At 37.8% G+C, this 16,794-nt stretch overlaps 1 protein-coding gene across 1 annotated transcript; it reads left to right on the forward strand.

Moving 5' to 3' along the window:
* Position 1: 1 nt before the first annotated feature.
* Positions 2 to 15,480, forward strand: gpc2 (glypican 2). The gene is made up of 11 exons (XM_008420519.2): positions 2 to 444; positions 1,929 to 2,087; positions 3,980 to 4,114; positions 5,084 to 5,259; positions 5,397 to 5,477; positions 6,067 to 6,232; positions 8,270 to 8,400; positions 9,494 to 9,634; positions 11,313 to 11,449; positions 12,420 to 12,592; positions 13,350 to 15,480. Exons 1-11 carry the CDS (start codon positions 288 to 290, stop codon positions 13,634 to 13,636), a joined length of 1,743 nt encoding a protein of 580 aa, XP_008418741.1. The 5' UTR covers positions 2 to 287; the 3' UTR covers positions 13,637 to 15,480.
* The last annotated feature ends 1,314 nt before the right edge of the window (positions 15,481 to 16,794 follow it).

The following is a 16,794-nucleotide window of genomic DNA, read 5'->3' on the forward strand; positions in this document are numbered from 1 at the left end:
TGTTTACGCGCAGCGGCGGGTATCCCAGGAAAGGAAAAATAAAGGGGGACACCATGGAAACACAAGTGATGTAAAAAATAATAAAAAAAAAATCCAGACCGGATGTTGATCAGGAGCACCATGACTGCTTTAAAGGACTAATGATTTTGGATCTTGTCACTATTTTATACTTTTACCTGCATCTATCCGGATCAATCATTCACTCTGCGATCCACTCTGGTCTTATATAAACCCACCAGTCAGTCTACTGGGGTTTACTTCATTTGATTTCGAGTCCCGCTGTGAGGATGGACACCCGGTTGCTGGTTTGGCTCTGCACCATCGCTGCCCTGTCGAGGACCCGGAGCCCCGCGGCTGCTGCGGGGAGAAGCTGCGCTGACACCCGGCAGGTGTACTCAGAGAAGGGGTACAGCACCAGCACCGCGCCTGTGACTCAAATCTCCGGTAAGACAACAGTCCCACTGCCTGCTTTGCTCAACTTGGGTGCAGCTTTCCCTAGCATGCCTTAGAATGAATAAAGTTGAATTTGTGTTCATGAAAGTCATATATAACATGACTAAGCCTCGTAATTACCCAAATAAAGTTACAATTTGTGTAAAAACGTTTTTATATGTTGGCTTTAAACTCGGATCATCAGAACGCGAAGAGGAGTTGTCCTCAAGAGACATAAAAGCAATGCTGTTTAAAATAAATTACACCCGCCCCTTCCTCCCCCCCTGCGCGGTTTAAATAGGATGATTAAGGGGATGAGCAAATTGCCAACACCGGTGCAACAAAGAACCTCGCCCCTAATTAGTCTTTGCACTGGCCCACAGTTAAATCAGTGCATCCAGGCTACCTATACAGGCTCTGTTCACTGGAGGTAATCAGCAGGAAACGATGCAGAGCTGATGTGGATTACAAACATTTGCATTTGGGAATGATATAAAGTTTTGGCAGAGGGTTATAAGGAAATGTGTTTTTAGATTAAAATAAAAATAAAAAACCAGGGGGAAATGCTTCATTCACTGCTTTTTGAAGGTATAGTCTTATACATGTAAATTACTACTTGGCAATCCTCCCACACAGACACTGAGGTATTTTTTATAATTAATGGTGGGTAAAAAGTGTTTTCTTGCAGGGCATTTATTTCATGGCAAATCAACTCGGTGTAAAATCAACCGTAGAAATTGATTGATTTTTGTGTGTTGGGCTATCACTGCCTGAGTCTCTGCTGGCTGTCCCGTGGGCCAGGGGAGCAGATGGCCAGGAGAGAGAGAGAGAGAGGGTGAGGGATGAAGGGAGGCAGTTTAGAAATGGAAATACGGGGATGAGAATGGACTGATGGTGAGACACGCAGAGAACAAAAGAAACAGAGAGGCACGTCAGGAGGGGAGGATTTGGGATAGACACTTTCCAATGTATTAACAACCAAATATTCATGCCAGGTGTAATTATGCTGCATAAACAAAGATCTGTACCCTTTGAGCGTTGCATTATCTCCACCTCCTCTTAGCTGTTGTTTGCACATGTTATTACCTAAAGGAAGATGATTGAACCTCAGTTGACAAAGAAAGAAAAATTGAATTTGAATAATTCATACAGATAAATTGCAATTTCCTTCCACAGCATTATCTTTAATTAGATTTCCCTATTAAACAACCTACCAACGGCAATCAACCTTTTCCCTAAACAAATTTACTGTTTTCTGACACCAACAAGGTCATGTGGTTGTAATTACTGATAGAAAGCAGGAACATATAATTTTATATCTCACTAATCTTTTTTCTTTAAATAAAAAGTAAACAAATAGACTTTTTCCTGACACCAGCAAGGTCACTAAATTAAAGATGGAAAACATATCATTTTCTGTTTTACTAATATTTTTTCTTTAAACAAAGGTCCATCAGACCTCAAACCTTGTGCTCCTTCTGGTGTTTTTGTTGTAGGTGAGCACCTGCGACTTTGTCCTCAGGATTATACCTGCTGCTCCAGTCAGATGGAGGAGACTCTGTCCCTTCAGAGCGAGAGGGACTTCTTGAAAGCCATCGAAGACAACAGCCAATTCCTCTTGACCACCTTCACACAGAGACACCGCCGGTTTGATGGTGAGAGGCTAATACAATATAATGTCAAGCAATTTGAGGTTCTTCCGTTTTTATAATAGATTAGTACGTTTAATTGAACCTTTAATCGAGAAAAAAAGCCTCTTAAACCCAGGTTCCTGAGGGCATCCCAATTCAATTCATTTCAAAAATACTTTATTAATCCCAAAGGGAAATTAAATGTTCTTGCAGCTCATTAGCCAAGTTTCTTTAAAGTTGTGTTAGAAGCTGGTGGCTGTATGTAGGGAGGATATCCTGTAGCAGTCTGTCTTACAGTGATATTGAAGAATCATCTGACTGAACACACTGTGCTGTTGCATAATAGTCTGATAAAGAGTCTGATTATTTTATAAAAAGTCCTTTGTATCATAATCGCTAGAGGATGCAGTTTAAAAAAATAAATTTTTATCATCAATCCTATTTACTTCACTGGCTTTATGTAAGTAAAGTACAGTTTACTTTTTTTAAAGTGCTTTAAAGGTATAGGAATGATTTTTCTTAGCTAATATATACTCATAATCTCACAACAATACTTGATGTCTACTCTGAAGTGGTCAAATATATTACATTTTATATCCCTATGAAATGTTCTGTTACCAAAAAGTAAAAAATCCATTTATTTCTATTTAAACTATTTACCATTATATATACTACCTACCATATGGATTTTTTAAATTTTTTTTGAACAAGTAGAAAATAAAAAGATACATAGTTTTTATTTGTTTAGAAAACATTATCATGAAAATAAAAAAACACTATATTGTCTAGTTTGATGTAGTCTAATGTATTGCTCTATAAAAAAAACTATCACTAAGTATATAACATTTTAAGTACCTTAGGATGTTTGTAGTAAGAATAATTATTTGCACACCTTTAAGTATGTTTAAATGTTTAAAGGTCTTTAAGTATGCTTAAGGTCTTAAATTTTACAACAATTATGTGATAAAGTAACACATTTTCCGTAACCCAGTGGCAGCAGCACATGATCAAAAATCTAAATTACGTTGAAAGATTTTAGAGCTGCACCAGTCAGGTCTGGTCAAAGATCGCAGTGAGACGATTTTCCTGCGATCAGTGATCGTCAAATCATTTCCTAAAATTTTGGATTTCTTTAGAAAACCCTGTTAGAATTTATTTTCTTCTTCTGCTTGCATTTAAAACTATCTGGAATTCAATATGAAGTTAAGCAATAAACAAACCCCAGTTTAGTTGCTGTTTGTGTTTCGGTTTTACATAGACCTAGCAGAATTCATCCAAACTAAACAGAACCGGTTTGGATCAGACCTTTTCGTACTGCTAATGAAGATTCTTTTTTCCACCTCCATTGCAGATTTCCTGTTGTAAACTTAAACTATTTTAAATGAACCACAATGACTTCACGATGACGTGCTATCTAGCTAGTCTTAGTCAGAGTACTCCTAACCACAGCCTGTAAACTGACCTTCATGAATAAAATTAGTTAATTGCCCCCTTTATGCATCTGGAAACGGTTTCAATGAGTTTCTGGTCTGAAGACAATTTAGCCTGCATTGTGGTGAATTGTGCAGCAGGTTTCTGTTTCAGCCTGCTCACCAGCTGAATTTACACTTCTCCTCCTACCTGCCATGGACTGTTATCACCTTTTTTTTTAAAACCCTCATACTTTTATATAATGTCTGAGTCATATAAAGATGCTTAAGGAGTGGGAGACTGGATATGAGTCTTAAAGGCAGATTTTTAATAGAGTATACGCGCTGTTATTTACTGCAGTTCAGGATCTGATGTCCCTGTAAGCTGATAATCTTGTGACATGGAGAGGAGGTGATGGACCGCCTACACAGAAATACAACTATAATGTATTAAAATAAAAGGTGAATGAGGTTTTCATCCTAGCTAATCTTTCTGTGTCTGTGCAGAGTTCTTCAGGGAGCTTATAGACCTTTCCGAGAAGTCTATGAACCAGATGTTTACCAAGACCTACGGCCGCCTCTTCACTCAGAACACACATGTCTTCCAGGAGCTGTTCGTGGAGCTTCGGAGATATTATTCCGGTTAGTTTATTCCCTCCTCTATCCACCTGACCTCAGTCTCATATATATTCAGAAGTAATTAAAAAAAAAAAAATAGCAGCAGAGAGATGTTAATGTTGGCTATAGGCTTACTAAAGATAGTAAGAGGCAATCTGCCGAGCATCTGAAATAATTCATTGCTGAACTGCTGTTTTATTAAATCCTCAGTCTCTGTAGGCAGCAGTAAAGAACCAGATTTGTCTTTTTTTTGAAGAGTGCTGGCATGCTGAGTGGAATTTAGAGGAAAAGAAAGGGAGGAAAATTGGATTCCCACAGATGCCAGACTGTTTCTAATTCTGTGCCGTATCGCTCTGTTTTGGCACGACAGACGTTTGCTGGCAAGTCCGTCTGCAGGCTGTCCCTTGCTTAGTCAACCTGTCTTTGTCTGCCAAGCAGCATGTTTGGCTAATTTGAGGCCGTATCCCCGACTGCAGATTGTACAATCGCAGACTCATTCTGTGCGGAGACCGATAAGTTTCACAGGCAGACAGCATGTCATGCCATATTACAGTCTAGCATTATGGCAGCAAATATTTATGATGTTTTAGCATTTATTTATCATATGTTGAGCTCTGTTTAAATTATGGTTGATTTCCTTTTGTATCACCATGAGAGCAACAATGTGTTCCAGTCTTTTGAACTCCTGGAGAACTAATTCAGCTCTAAATTAGTGTGTTATTTCAGTCACAAGTTGCTGACAGTGGATTAATGTGCCTCCCTGACCAAATTAGTCTCATGTGATATTCCTTATTCTCAATGTTGTGTTATGTGTAACCCGTCAAAGAGGTATGTGGATAACTTCAAATGTCTGATGACCTTTAGTACACAGACTTAAGATGTTAAATGCAAAAGAAGGAATTAAAAAACATTCGTAAAAATGTTCTCTATAGGTGACCTTTTCATCTGGTGATGTATTTCCCCCCAATTTTCCATTACCCTTTTTGTCCTCAGGGGGCAGTGTGAGTTTGACAGAGGTCTTCTCAGACTTCTGGTCCGGACTTGTGGAGCGAGTCTTCTCATTGGTCAACCCCCAATATCAGTTCAGTGATGACTACCTGGAGTGTGTCAGCAAACACACTGAGCAGCTACAGCCGTTTGGAGATGTTCCTCGCAAACTTCGAGTGCAGGTATGCGTGTGTGTGTGTGTGTGCATGTGTGCGTGTGTGTGTGTGTGCGTGTGCGTGTGCGTGTGTGTGTGTGTGTGAAGTACTGGTAGCCCCCCCAAAAGTTGGGTTCTGATTACAAAATTTGGTTTGGTTTTCAGGTGTCCAGAGCTTTCATAGCTGCTAGAGCTCTATCTCAGGGCCTGGCTTTTGGTCGGGATATGGTAAATACGGCCACAAAGGTGAGTGATAATCCCAGATTAGCTTTCTCTTCCCTCCGCAAGTACAGTGGCACTATGTAATGAAGACAAGTAATCTTAATCTGACCATCAAGCAAAAAATGGATTTCATTTCTAATAATAGCCACCTTCTGAAATAGCTTCTTTAAATGCTGTTTAAACTAAAAAGGTCTGCTCTCTCAAGAACATTTAAACTAGTTTTTTTGTTTAATTTAAATCATAAGAGCACATATCAATATTTTAACAAGTGAAACATTAAAAAGAGTTGTGGTTATATGATCATTAAACGCTTAGTAAAATGCACAGTGTTAAATGTGTTTTAAAAAACAAATTATGGTTCTTCTTTTACATCCATAATGATCGAGGCACATATTTGTTGGTAATATACTTTATAGCATAAGTAAAATGAAACATTAATAATACTGGACAATAAATGAAACCAACTTGTATGGCTAATTGCTGAATGATGAAAGACTGACTTTTATTAATTGTTTTCTGATACAAGACTCCTTTTGGTGATGCAAACCTGCCTTGTTCTCAGCTTGCTCTGTTGACACGGTGTGTTTGTGTTGTTTTTTTGTCTGTTTTCCAGTTGACAGCAGATTCAGAGTGTGTGCGTGGCCTTATGCGTCAGTGGTACTGCCCTCTGTGTCGAGGCTTGCCCTTTCTCCGGCCCTGCCACTCGCTGTGCCTTAACGTGATGAAGGGATGCTTAGCCAATCAGGCAGAGCTGGACACAGAGTGGAACAATTTCATAGGTGAATCTGGGGCTAAAAAAAAAAACAATCCACGCAACATGATGCCCTAGTATTTTTCCAGTACAAATATAAAAAAAATGAGACATATTTGTGAAAAGGTGTCAGGGATCCAATGTCATTTTACATTTTGCAGATTTTAACCATAAACTTACATCATTGCATTTCATTTTCTTTTTCTTTTTAGTATAATATTTTTTTGAAAAATAGTCATAACAATGCTAAAAGATTACTTATTTTAGATGCACATTATTTTCTGGACACTTCATCAAGCACTTCATTTTTATAATGTTGTAGTTCTGATCTCCATTTGGACCAAGTGACTCTTATGGAAAACTGTACCACTATTTAAAGAGCAAAGCCCTTCATCAATATTCAGCTTGGTTGAGTGGACAGATCCTTGGGAGGTTCTATTGCAGGGGTGTCAAACTCCAGTCCTCAAGGGCCGGTGTCCTGCAACTTTTAGATGCACCACACCTGAATAGAATAATTAGGTCATTAGCAAGGCTCTGGAGAACGTATCTACACAAAGAGGATGTAATTAAGTCATTTCATTCCAGTGTTTTGTACCTGTGGCACATCTAAACACTGCAGGACAGCGGCCCTTGAGGACTGGAGTTTGACACCCCTGTTCTATTGGCTCCAACCCTTGATTTCTTTCATTTACAAATAATATAGACCAAAGTGCTCTTTGGGATGTTCAGTGCTGACAAATTATCCTTCCCCAGATTTCAGCCTTCACACTATCCAGTCTTGGAGGTCTATAGACGGTTCCTTTGGTTCCATTTGGTTTCTGCTCTGATTTGCATGGTCAGCTGTAAGACTATGGACTAGTTTGCTTTAGCCATGTTCAGTAAACTAAACTGACAAGAAGAGGACTCAAATCCAGTTGATGTTTTAGTGTCTCAGAGGTGATAAGTGGAGATCAGATATACCTTTGTGTCATCATAAAGGGTAAATCATATATCTGATTTATTTTGAACATAAACTTACAGAGGTTTCTGAAAACATACATCCATGTTGTGATTATACACTTGTTTTGTTTTGATCTGAAAAAAGAGAACTATACTTAAATATCTCAATTTAAATAAAAGCTTTAGTAAAGGGGTGAAATTACAAACACCACAGATTGATTGTATAGCAACGCATTAGTTAAACTGCAGCTTAGAGAGTTTTTTTTTCTTAAAGCTAGAAGTTTTTTAATTGTGCATATTTTTAGTATTAGTGTCCTTTTTAGATTGAAAGCTGATTAAAGGCAGTAGCTCTCGTTTTTCTATTTTTTTAATCTTCAGTATTTGGTATATTGGTGCTGCCATAATGTTTTTTTCCCATGAATTCTTGTCATTATGCAAGCCGTGCTCTGCTGAACTGTTTGGTTTGCTGATGTCTGACCTCAGCTACATTTTAGTTTCTAGGTGAGGGAGATTATGGATTTCAGCTAAATCGCTCACAACTTAACGTCCTTACAATAGAAAATGTCAGCAGCCAAATTACTTTCGGCAGCTTTTCGATTCATTAACATAATTATACCGGACAGACCAAAAGCTAGAGGTTTTTTATTGCACCCTTGTCACTCATTTATTTTCAATTTCTTTTCTCCCTAATAAGTTCCTCCATTAATCATCCATGCCTCTCTGGTCTGTCACAACTGATCTGTCCTGTTGCGTTTTCCTTTCCCTTTCATCAAACCCATACATTAGCTTTCATCCTTTATTCTTATTAAAAACCACTCACACTCATTTTAGGTATTCTAAATCACCGCTCACAATCACCAGCCTTGTATTTTATGGTCTCCTCTTTGTATTATTATAGTTTAATAAAAAGTCTCTAAAAGACATGTAAAGTGAACCTTTTGGCCAGTAAAATTTAACTTTTAGTTTCCCTCCAGGTACAGCAAGCCTTTGTCTTAACATTTATTTGCTCTTACAATATGAGTTACAGAAAACCTATTTTTAGCGTCCGTTAACATATTCTGAACATTTTGCTATTGTGTCTCACCTCAAAGCTTTTCTTCTGCGTCCCTCTCGCTATTTCTGCCAGATGCTCTCTATGTGGTATCTGAGAAACTGGAGGGGCCGTTTAACTTTGAGCTCGCAGCCGACTCCATTTCTGTAAAAGTGTCTGAGGCCATTATGCACATGCAGGAGAACAGTGTGAGCATCTCCAGAAAGGTAAGAAGAAGATATCTCAACAGACGATTGCATATAAAGATTAATTAAAACAGAACTGAAGTCATTTTTATGGGAAGGGTCCCGGGCCTTCTTAGCAAGAGTGGCCCTCCTTTGTTTTCCATAAAAAGCAAAGCTTGTATCTGAAATGACATCAATATGACAAATATGACAAACTGAATTGCAAAGTTAGATTTAGTGATGACATTTTAAGGGAATTATCCATTTTTTTCTGCTTCAGGGTACAGTGTATGTTTTATTAGAAAAACCTTAAGAACTTCCAACAGGACTCAGTGTGCCCAGCAGAGATACTGTGACCCCTGACCTCAATGAGCTTTGATTCCTAATAAACTCAGGTGCAGTGATTCCTGCTTTCCGTGAATTCATACATGGAGCTCTTGGACAAAAATAAAACATGTGCACATTTTCAGAGTCCATAAACATAATTATCCGGTGTCCTCAGTATTTCAGGTTCAGCTTTAATCTTGTTTAATTGTCTAATCTTCCAAATGGATGTCGGGAAAAAGGGATTTAGAAGCAGAAAATGAGAGCCTCATTTTTTGTTTTCATTCCAGAAAGCAACCATCTTTTGTGAAATCTTAAGATTTTCTCCTTTAATTTATATCTCTGACAATTTGGTGGCATTTAAATATGTTTCAGTACTCTCTGTTTTGTTTGTTTGTTTTTGTTTTGATTCTCGGATAAGAGAATCAAAGCAAAAGTGTAAATCTTCACTACTCTCTTTCACTTTTGGGTTTCACCAGGCTTAAAAATGAGCATTTTGGTTTCTTATATTTGCTGTATGTGGGTGTAGTTGAAGGATCAATGTTGCGTCTTGATTAAATTGATGCTTTGGAAATCAGTTTTGGGATGCGAGAGCCCACGCAGTTTTTCCTCTTAAGTTTTTCAAACATTAAGTTGCTTCAGTTTGGAAGTTGTAGAATCTTGTGTTAAAGGCTTGGGGTCAACTTTTGCAATGATGTAGGAAGCTGCAAAGTAACTGCATGAATACAGAAATGTTATATAACCTTGTAGCAGTAGGAAATCAGAAAATTCTCATTGCACATACATGTGTTGGATAAATCTTTCCTTGTAGGTGTTCCAAGGTTGTGGGAATCCATCTCCAGCAAGGAACAAACGTTCTCCCAGCGAGTCAGGGGGGAACAGGAAGCCCTTTCGCACCTACACCCCCGAGGAGAAACCCACCACAGCTGCAGGCACCAATCTGGACCGGCTGGTGAGTGGAAAAAATGACAACAGAGACTAATTGTAGCCTGCTGTGGGCCTCTGATAATCTTTTGGACATTTCATTATTAGAAACTTTAAGGCAAAAATACTAGACTTACCACTCTAATATGCTAAAATCTGTATTGCATTATTTAGTTACACTACTGTTATTTCAAAAAAAATTGGAGCATTCAGTTTGTACACTTGGAACAGTTTTTATAATTTACCACATTCAAACCACAGATATCAATGTATTTTATTGGCTATTGAGACCAACATCAAGTAACACATGAGTGTGAGCTAGAAGAAAAAACATGGTTTTTGATTATTTTGCACATGCAAACTAAACATTCTGGTGTCCATATTTTTTCCAGTTCAATTTAGTCCTCAGAAGTCGTCTACTTAGTAATGAGAGTCCACCTGTTTGTAATTTAATTCATCTCAGTATAAATCCAGCTGCTCTTTGAACACCTCAGAGGTTTGTTAGAGAACATTAGCACAAACGGCACCACGAAGACGAAAGACTGCAGCAGGCAGATCGTGTTTACTTACAAAACCACATCCCTTTCATCAAGCGCCGTCCAATCTGTCATAGAAAAACATAAACTGTAGGAAAAAACTTTATACCTACCAAAACAGTGCAAAATTGTCAGGCCAGATAAGCAGAGCATTAATCAGGAAAGCAGCCAAGAGGTCCAGGGTAACTGAGTAGCTCCAAAAAATAAAAAATCACAGCTCAGGTGTGAAATCTGTCAACAGCACATTCTTAGTCATGCACTACACAAATCTGGACTTCATGAAATTGTTGCAAGTAGAAAGTCATTGATGAAAGAGTGCACTAACAAGTCCTATTTTCAGATTTTGGACAAACTCAGTAGACGTTGAAGGAAGGTGCTGGTCAGATGAAACTAAAAGTTGGGTGTACATGCAGAACACTATGGTGGTATGTAGGACTTCACATAATCTTGGTCAAAACATTTCCTAAAACATGGTATTGGGAGCGTCATGCAGGAATATAGAAGTTGAATTGATGGGAAGATGGAAGACCATGCATCAAAGTACAAATGTACACTACTTTTCAGCTTTTGTTATTTATAAAAAGAAAGAAAGATAAAAGCCATGTATCCTTGTGTTTTGACTTCATAACTATGCGCAATTTTGTGTTGGTTCCCCCCCAAAAAATACATTAATGTTTGCAGTTGTAAAGTCAGATATTCAAGTGAATAAACACTTGTGTAAGGTAAAGGTAATTTGATTTATATAGCACATTTTCAGCAACAAGGCAATACAAAGTGCAAGGTATTGTATATTAGGTCATTTAGTAAAACTATGTACAATGTACATGTTTATCTGTAAACATATTAAATCAAAAATGCTTCCAGATAAATTCAATAAATCAAAAAGAGGGCAAACAAAGTCAAACAAAGGTTTATGTTTTGAAAACATATTGGCCTTTCAAGACAGAAGGGCTCACTGAGACCTACAAGATAAGGATGAGCATTGATGTGTTAGTGTATTAATTATATGTCCAACAAAGGAAGTGTGGTGTAATCAGTAAACAGTGTCATGTCTGCTTTTCACATTGCCCACCATCAGGACCTTACATGGTCCTTTCAGCCAGCCGAACAAAGACGGAAACTTCAAAACGAAGTCTGAATCATTCCCGGCTTCCTTCCACCTCCACACAGGTTACTGAGCTGAAGGAGCGACTGAGGCCCATGCGAGGCTTCTGGGTGTCCCTCCCACACACCATCTGCAACGATGAGAGGATGGCTGCCGACGTCACTAATGAGGACCGCTGCTGGAACGGGCAGACCCGGGGGAGGTGAGCCAGATCAGAGGAAAGTGACTGGAGGTGATGAATGTGGGGAAAGTAGGAGAGGCTTTCAGGAATAGACAGAGGAGGAGAGAGTGAGGGAATGTATTTTATTTAGCCTCCACCAGTCACCCACATGCTCTCTGCAGGAAGCTTGGTTTTATGCTCACAGATCCAGCCAAGATAGCAGGTTTGACACTGCAAGACACAGTACAAGTCCATTTGGATTGGTGAGAGGAGGAGAATGAAGTCTCCTAATACTGCTGCATTAAGCAACAGTGAGACTATAAATACACAAAAATTAGACACACTAATCAGAACTGGAATAGCAGCCAGATTTACTGCCATCAAGTTTCATTCTTTGCTGAAGCTGGCTATAATATTTAAAGATTGAATTAACTTTGTTTTTATTATTTCTTCAATTTTTGCTTGATTGAGCTGTGTGTTTTTCATCACACAACAAAGGCTTACATCTGATTAAAATAAAAACATCTAATAAAAAATAATCCAAACAGCAATTTCAAAATTAGGCTTTCTTTTATTAAAGGAATATCCAAACCAACCTGGCCCTATGTGAAAATATAAATGTACCCCTTGGTAATTCTTGAATTAATTTAGATTATTCACCGTTCTGGTTCAATTTAACACCTTTGCTATATGCAGAATCAAGAAATATTTGAGAACCTGTCCAACAACCTGAGGTATACAAAAATGGGTAAAAAACAACAGAAAATAAATGCAACATTATATGGTAGTTTGATCTGAATTGAAGCTTATTTGCCATATTAATGACTCAGTCTCCAAAAAAAACCTAGTCATCTGGTAGTTTCTCATGACGCAGCGGTTACAACAGCCTGGACACTCAGAGCTAAAATAACTTCTCTTTCACTTTTGTGATTACGACAGGAAATAATTTGCTCGAAATCACAAAATTTATGGTTTGTGGATGGGAAGTATGTGAATGACTTTGTGTGTTCAGGTACCTGCCGGATGTTACAGGCAACGGCCTCGCCAGCCAAATAAACAATCCAGAGGTGGAGGTGGACATTGCCCGTCCAGATGTGAAGGTCAAACAGCTAATCGTGGACCTGAAGGTGGTGACCAACAAACTGAAGCATGCTGAACGCGGACAGGATATAAATTTCATAGACAGTGAGTTTACCTTTAGTTACCTTTCTGAAGTATTCAACATTTTGTCAAACTTTTGTTTTTATTGGGATTTTGTGTAATAAATCAGTACAAAGAATAGTTGTAATCATGGAACCTCAGTTTTCTGCCATTAGACTTTGCTCATAGAGAGAGTGAACATTTAGACTATTCTTATTTTCAAATCAGTCAGAATGGATGGAGAACGTCAATGAATTGCCACAGATTCAAAATTAGATTAAGGTCTGAACTTTGACTGGGCCGTTCTAACACATGTATATGCTTTGATGTAAACCTCTCGATTGAAGCTTTGTTTAGTGTTGTTGTTCTGCTGGAAGGTGAACCTCTGCAAAGTTGAACAAATTATTTAACTGAGCCACTATAAATGAACTCTTTGTCCAGCCTGTTAGTTTGGGTGAATAAGGTGGATCTTTGTATATTTTTGCTCTCCATTGAAAAGGGGGAGTATCAGAGTAAAAGGGAAATACAAGAGCACACCACACTTTTCAGATTCTTAATTGTTAAAGCATTTAAAAACCATTTATCTTTTGCCTTTCACTTCACAATTATGTACTATTTTGTGCTGATCACATAATATCTCAAGAAAATATTATGCATCATGTTGTAATATTACATGTGGAACTGCAAATCTCCAAAGGTTTCCGTTTTGTTGTGAAACACCATTCATCCATATTTACTGGCATATATTTTCTTATTGCCTCCAGATTGAGTATGAATGCATCTCTTTTTGTTATTATTTCAGGTGAGGAGGGCAGTGGCTCAGGGGGTGGAGATCATGATGAAAGGTACAGTGATGATTGGCCAGGTTATGGCCCTCACTCTCCTCCGTACAGCAAAACCCCACGTAACCCCGTCTCCAATCCGGCAAAGCCTCCGCGAGGCCGGGAAAGAAACGGGTCCAAGTGGAGCAGAAACAACGGCCAGGGGGGCGTCAAAGCCTCTGCCACCTCTCCTCATCTGCACACTTCCTCCCTTGTTTCCTTGTTGTCCTTGCAGTTTGTGATCACGGTTGCCCCCTGGTGGAGATAGCTGGTTATTACAATCTGGAGGTGTAGGGAGTTTTCTGTCATGCTGCCGTCTTAAGCACATTCTGAAGATTTAAAAAAAAAAAGCAATTCCATTCCAAGGACAAACCCAGGCTAAATTAGCAATAATAAAAACACTTTTTTTTTTTTACACTACACTGAAGAAATCAAAATGAAATAATCTCTCCCCGATTATCAAAAGCAAACATTCCCCAATTTGGAGGTTAAAAATTTTTTAAACAAGGACAGCTATGTTTTAAGTGCCATTTGTGAGATTTTGACCTATTGGAGTTTGATAGTGAGTGGTGTACTTTTTTTGATGAAATTTAAAAGAGATTTTTGTATTATTATTTTAACATCAAGTGAATTAGCACCTTTTCTGAGTGTTTGAGACAACGAATAGTCTCATCTGTGAAGTAGAGATTAGTGGTGACAATTATTATGTTTCAGCAAAAGGTTGATTCAAACCAAGGACATCTGTTTGCTGCTTTACTTGCTTTTACTCAACTGACTGAGCCTGTTACTTCTTTTGTCTTGTCTAAGAGAGGACTTTAACTTACATGTCCAACTTGATCCGAGAAATAAAAACAAACACATTATTCTGAAAACCAAACCAGGGGCTGAGTTTGAATGTGAAGTATTAAAGACATTTTTTTTAAACTTATTTGTAAAATATTTTGTTGATATACATGAGTTTGAAGGCACTGATTTGTGTAACTGGAAAAACAGAGAATGGTAAAGATGCATTTATAATCATGATCTTAGAATATATTCACCATGCTATTGTAAAACAGTTCCCATTATTTGAATTCTTCTTCTATGGTTTAGTCAGATCTAGACAAAAATGATGCTCCCATCTTGTGAGTGACTTTTTCTGGCTGTTTGGAAATTTGTTTACTTTCTTCTTCCAAAAATAACAAAGAACGATCTTTAACTAATGTGATTTTGAGTTATTAGAAAAAACCCTAAAACAGTTGGTTTCAAAGAAAACATGTTGTGGGAGATTATTGGATCATAATTTTCTGATTGTGTTGTATTGCTTGGCTATCAAAATGTTGCAAAAAAATTACACATGTTGGGTCATTACATACAATGGATGTGCATGGTATTAAGTTGTAAACGTGGTGCACCATATTTGCCAACTGAAAATTTGGATTTTAATTTGCTGCCAACAAACTCTAGACATTTCTATGTTTTTGAATTTTATTTTGAAGTAAAACCACTAATCAGCTGTTTGCTCATATAAAGACTTGTGCACTAAGAATGTTTCCCAAAATGTCACCATAAAACACAAAGTTACTGAAGTCTGTTGGTTGGACCTTTGAAGAGAAAAGAGGCACTGAGACTTGACAAGAATGTATAAATGCTGCAAACGGACACTGGAAAATCTGGTTTTAACAGAAAAAGGAAATGCTCTATCATACAAAACAGCCACTGTTGTAAAAAAATAAAAATAAAAATAAAGCTTTTATTTGCTCTGCTTTTAAAAAGTTAATTCCGAGCCAAACTTTTCCTCCGAATAACACCAGCAAGTCAGAAGTGATTGTCATTTCAGAAAAAAAGCCTTCTAGTAGAATCAGTGGCATTCATCTGCATTGTTTCACCACACACAGCATTAAATTACACAACAATGAAAGTGTTTTAATTATGTGCTTTTGATGATCAGCAGCCAGATAGTTGAGTGGCAGCATCCATTGTACATGTTAAACTTCAGGAACTCTTTCTCTGGTAACTTCTGCAAACATTCCTGTCGAGGTGAAAATATGGCACAACCTTTTTTCATGTTGTAACTGTTTTTTGGTATCAAACCAGTAATATTTTCAGCTTCAATAAAAACCTGAAGGAAAATTTTTGTTCCTTTTTTTTTAACTGTACCTGAAAGCACAGTTAAAACCTGCATTCTTGACATTTAAACGTTCATGCTGAGGTATAAAATCTTTTTTTTTTTGTCACTATGCTATAGAAGTGGGTGTATGTAATAGGATAATTGCAGCATTAGTGGTTTGTGATTATCTTATAAAACTTTTGAGACATTACTGTTTTTAGCCATTCAGATGAGCGATTTTCATCATGTGACTGCATCGTTTTATGGGTGAGGCAGTGAATGCAGAGTGCAGAACTATCCATGCAGTACTATCCAGACCCAGCAGGGGGCAGAAAATCTAAACACGTTCTAGTTCACAGAGCAGGTCTGAAACAATAATGAGATCTTACAGGATACTGTCACAAAATTAGCCACAATCAATTGTATTGTTATACTGTCATACAAGAACAAGGATTTAGCTCCAATGTTTTCTTTTGCTTTGTGAATAGTAGTTGTAGTGCCACTTTGAGCACTATCAGCTACGTTATTAGGTTATTAGTTGACCAGATTATGCAGGTGCCAACAGACTAGAGCTCATGGATGTGCAACTGTTGTTTCTACCAGACTTCTGCCTTGGACCCAGGCCCCACGAAGAGCCAACATGATCTCTCAAGGTTTGGGCCTCATACAAGTTGGGGGATGCTCCTGCTCCTGAAAGCTGAATAAGAAGCTGGATTTGATAATAATACACCCCAGAAGACATCTACCACCTTTTTAGTTGGAGTGAAATTAGCTAATTGGCACAAATGTCATTACTACTTAACCCTTTGATAGTTGACAGTCCTTTTGGGTGGGCATTTTCATTCTATTAACAGATTTAAAACTAACTTTCAACTTCTGAAGAGAATGTTCAGGGATGTCTGCAAGGCCTCAAAACTATAATGGAATATGTTTGTGTGTTTTTGTTCACTTAGCACCATTTTGATTTACACAGTTAAATTCAGATTGTCCAGAGGAGTACTGTTCTTTGAATTAAAAGTAAAAGTGGGGCCTAATATCAGTTTCATACTCACCACAGTTAGCTGCTTGCACAATCTGCAAATCTGCCAATTCATGGGGAATAATGTGTTGTTTTATGAGAAAAACAAACTCTGAAAGTCTTTGTCAAAAAAATATGAGAAGCAAGAAAAGGTCCAAACTTTTGTGTTAACACTGTGTGCAATAAATTGACTAGAAGAAGGATGTGCAGTCAGTTTAACATATTAAAAATGTATCAATTTAACTTTAATTACAAGCAATAAAAAATTTCAAATAAACTTCTATGCTCACACCAGTTCAGCACAGAACAAACAGCCACT

This window comes from Poecilia reticulata, linkage group LG10 (assembly GCF_000633615.1).
Source record: "Poecilia reticulata strain Guanapo linkage group LG10, Guppy_female_1.0+MT, whole genome shotgun sequence".
Lineage (NCBI taxonomy): Eukaryota > Metazoa > Chordata > Actinopteri > Cyprinodontiformes > Poeciliidae > Poecilia > Poecilia reticulata.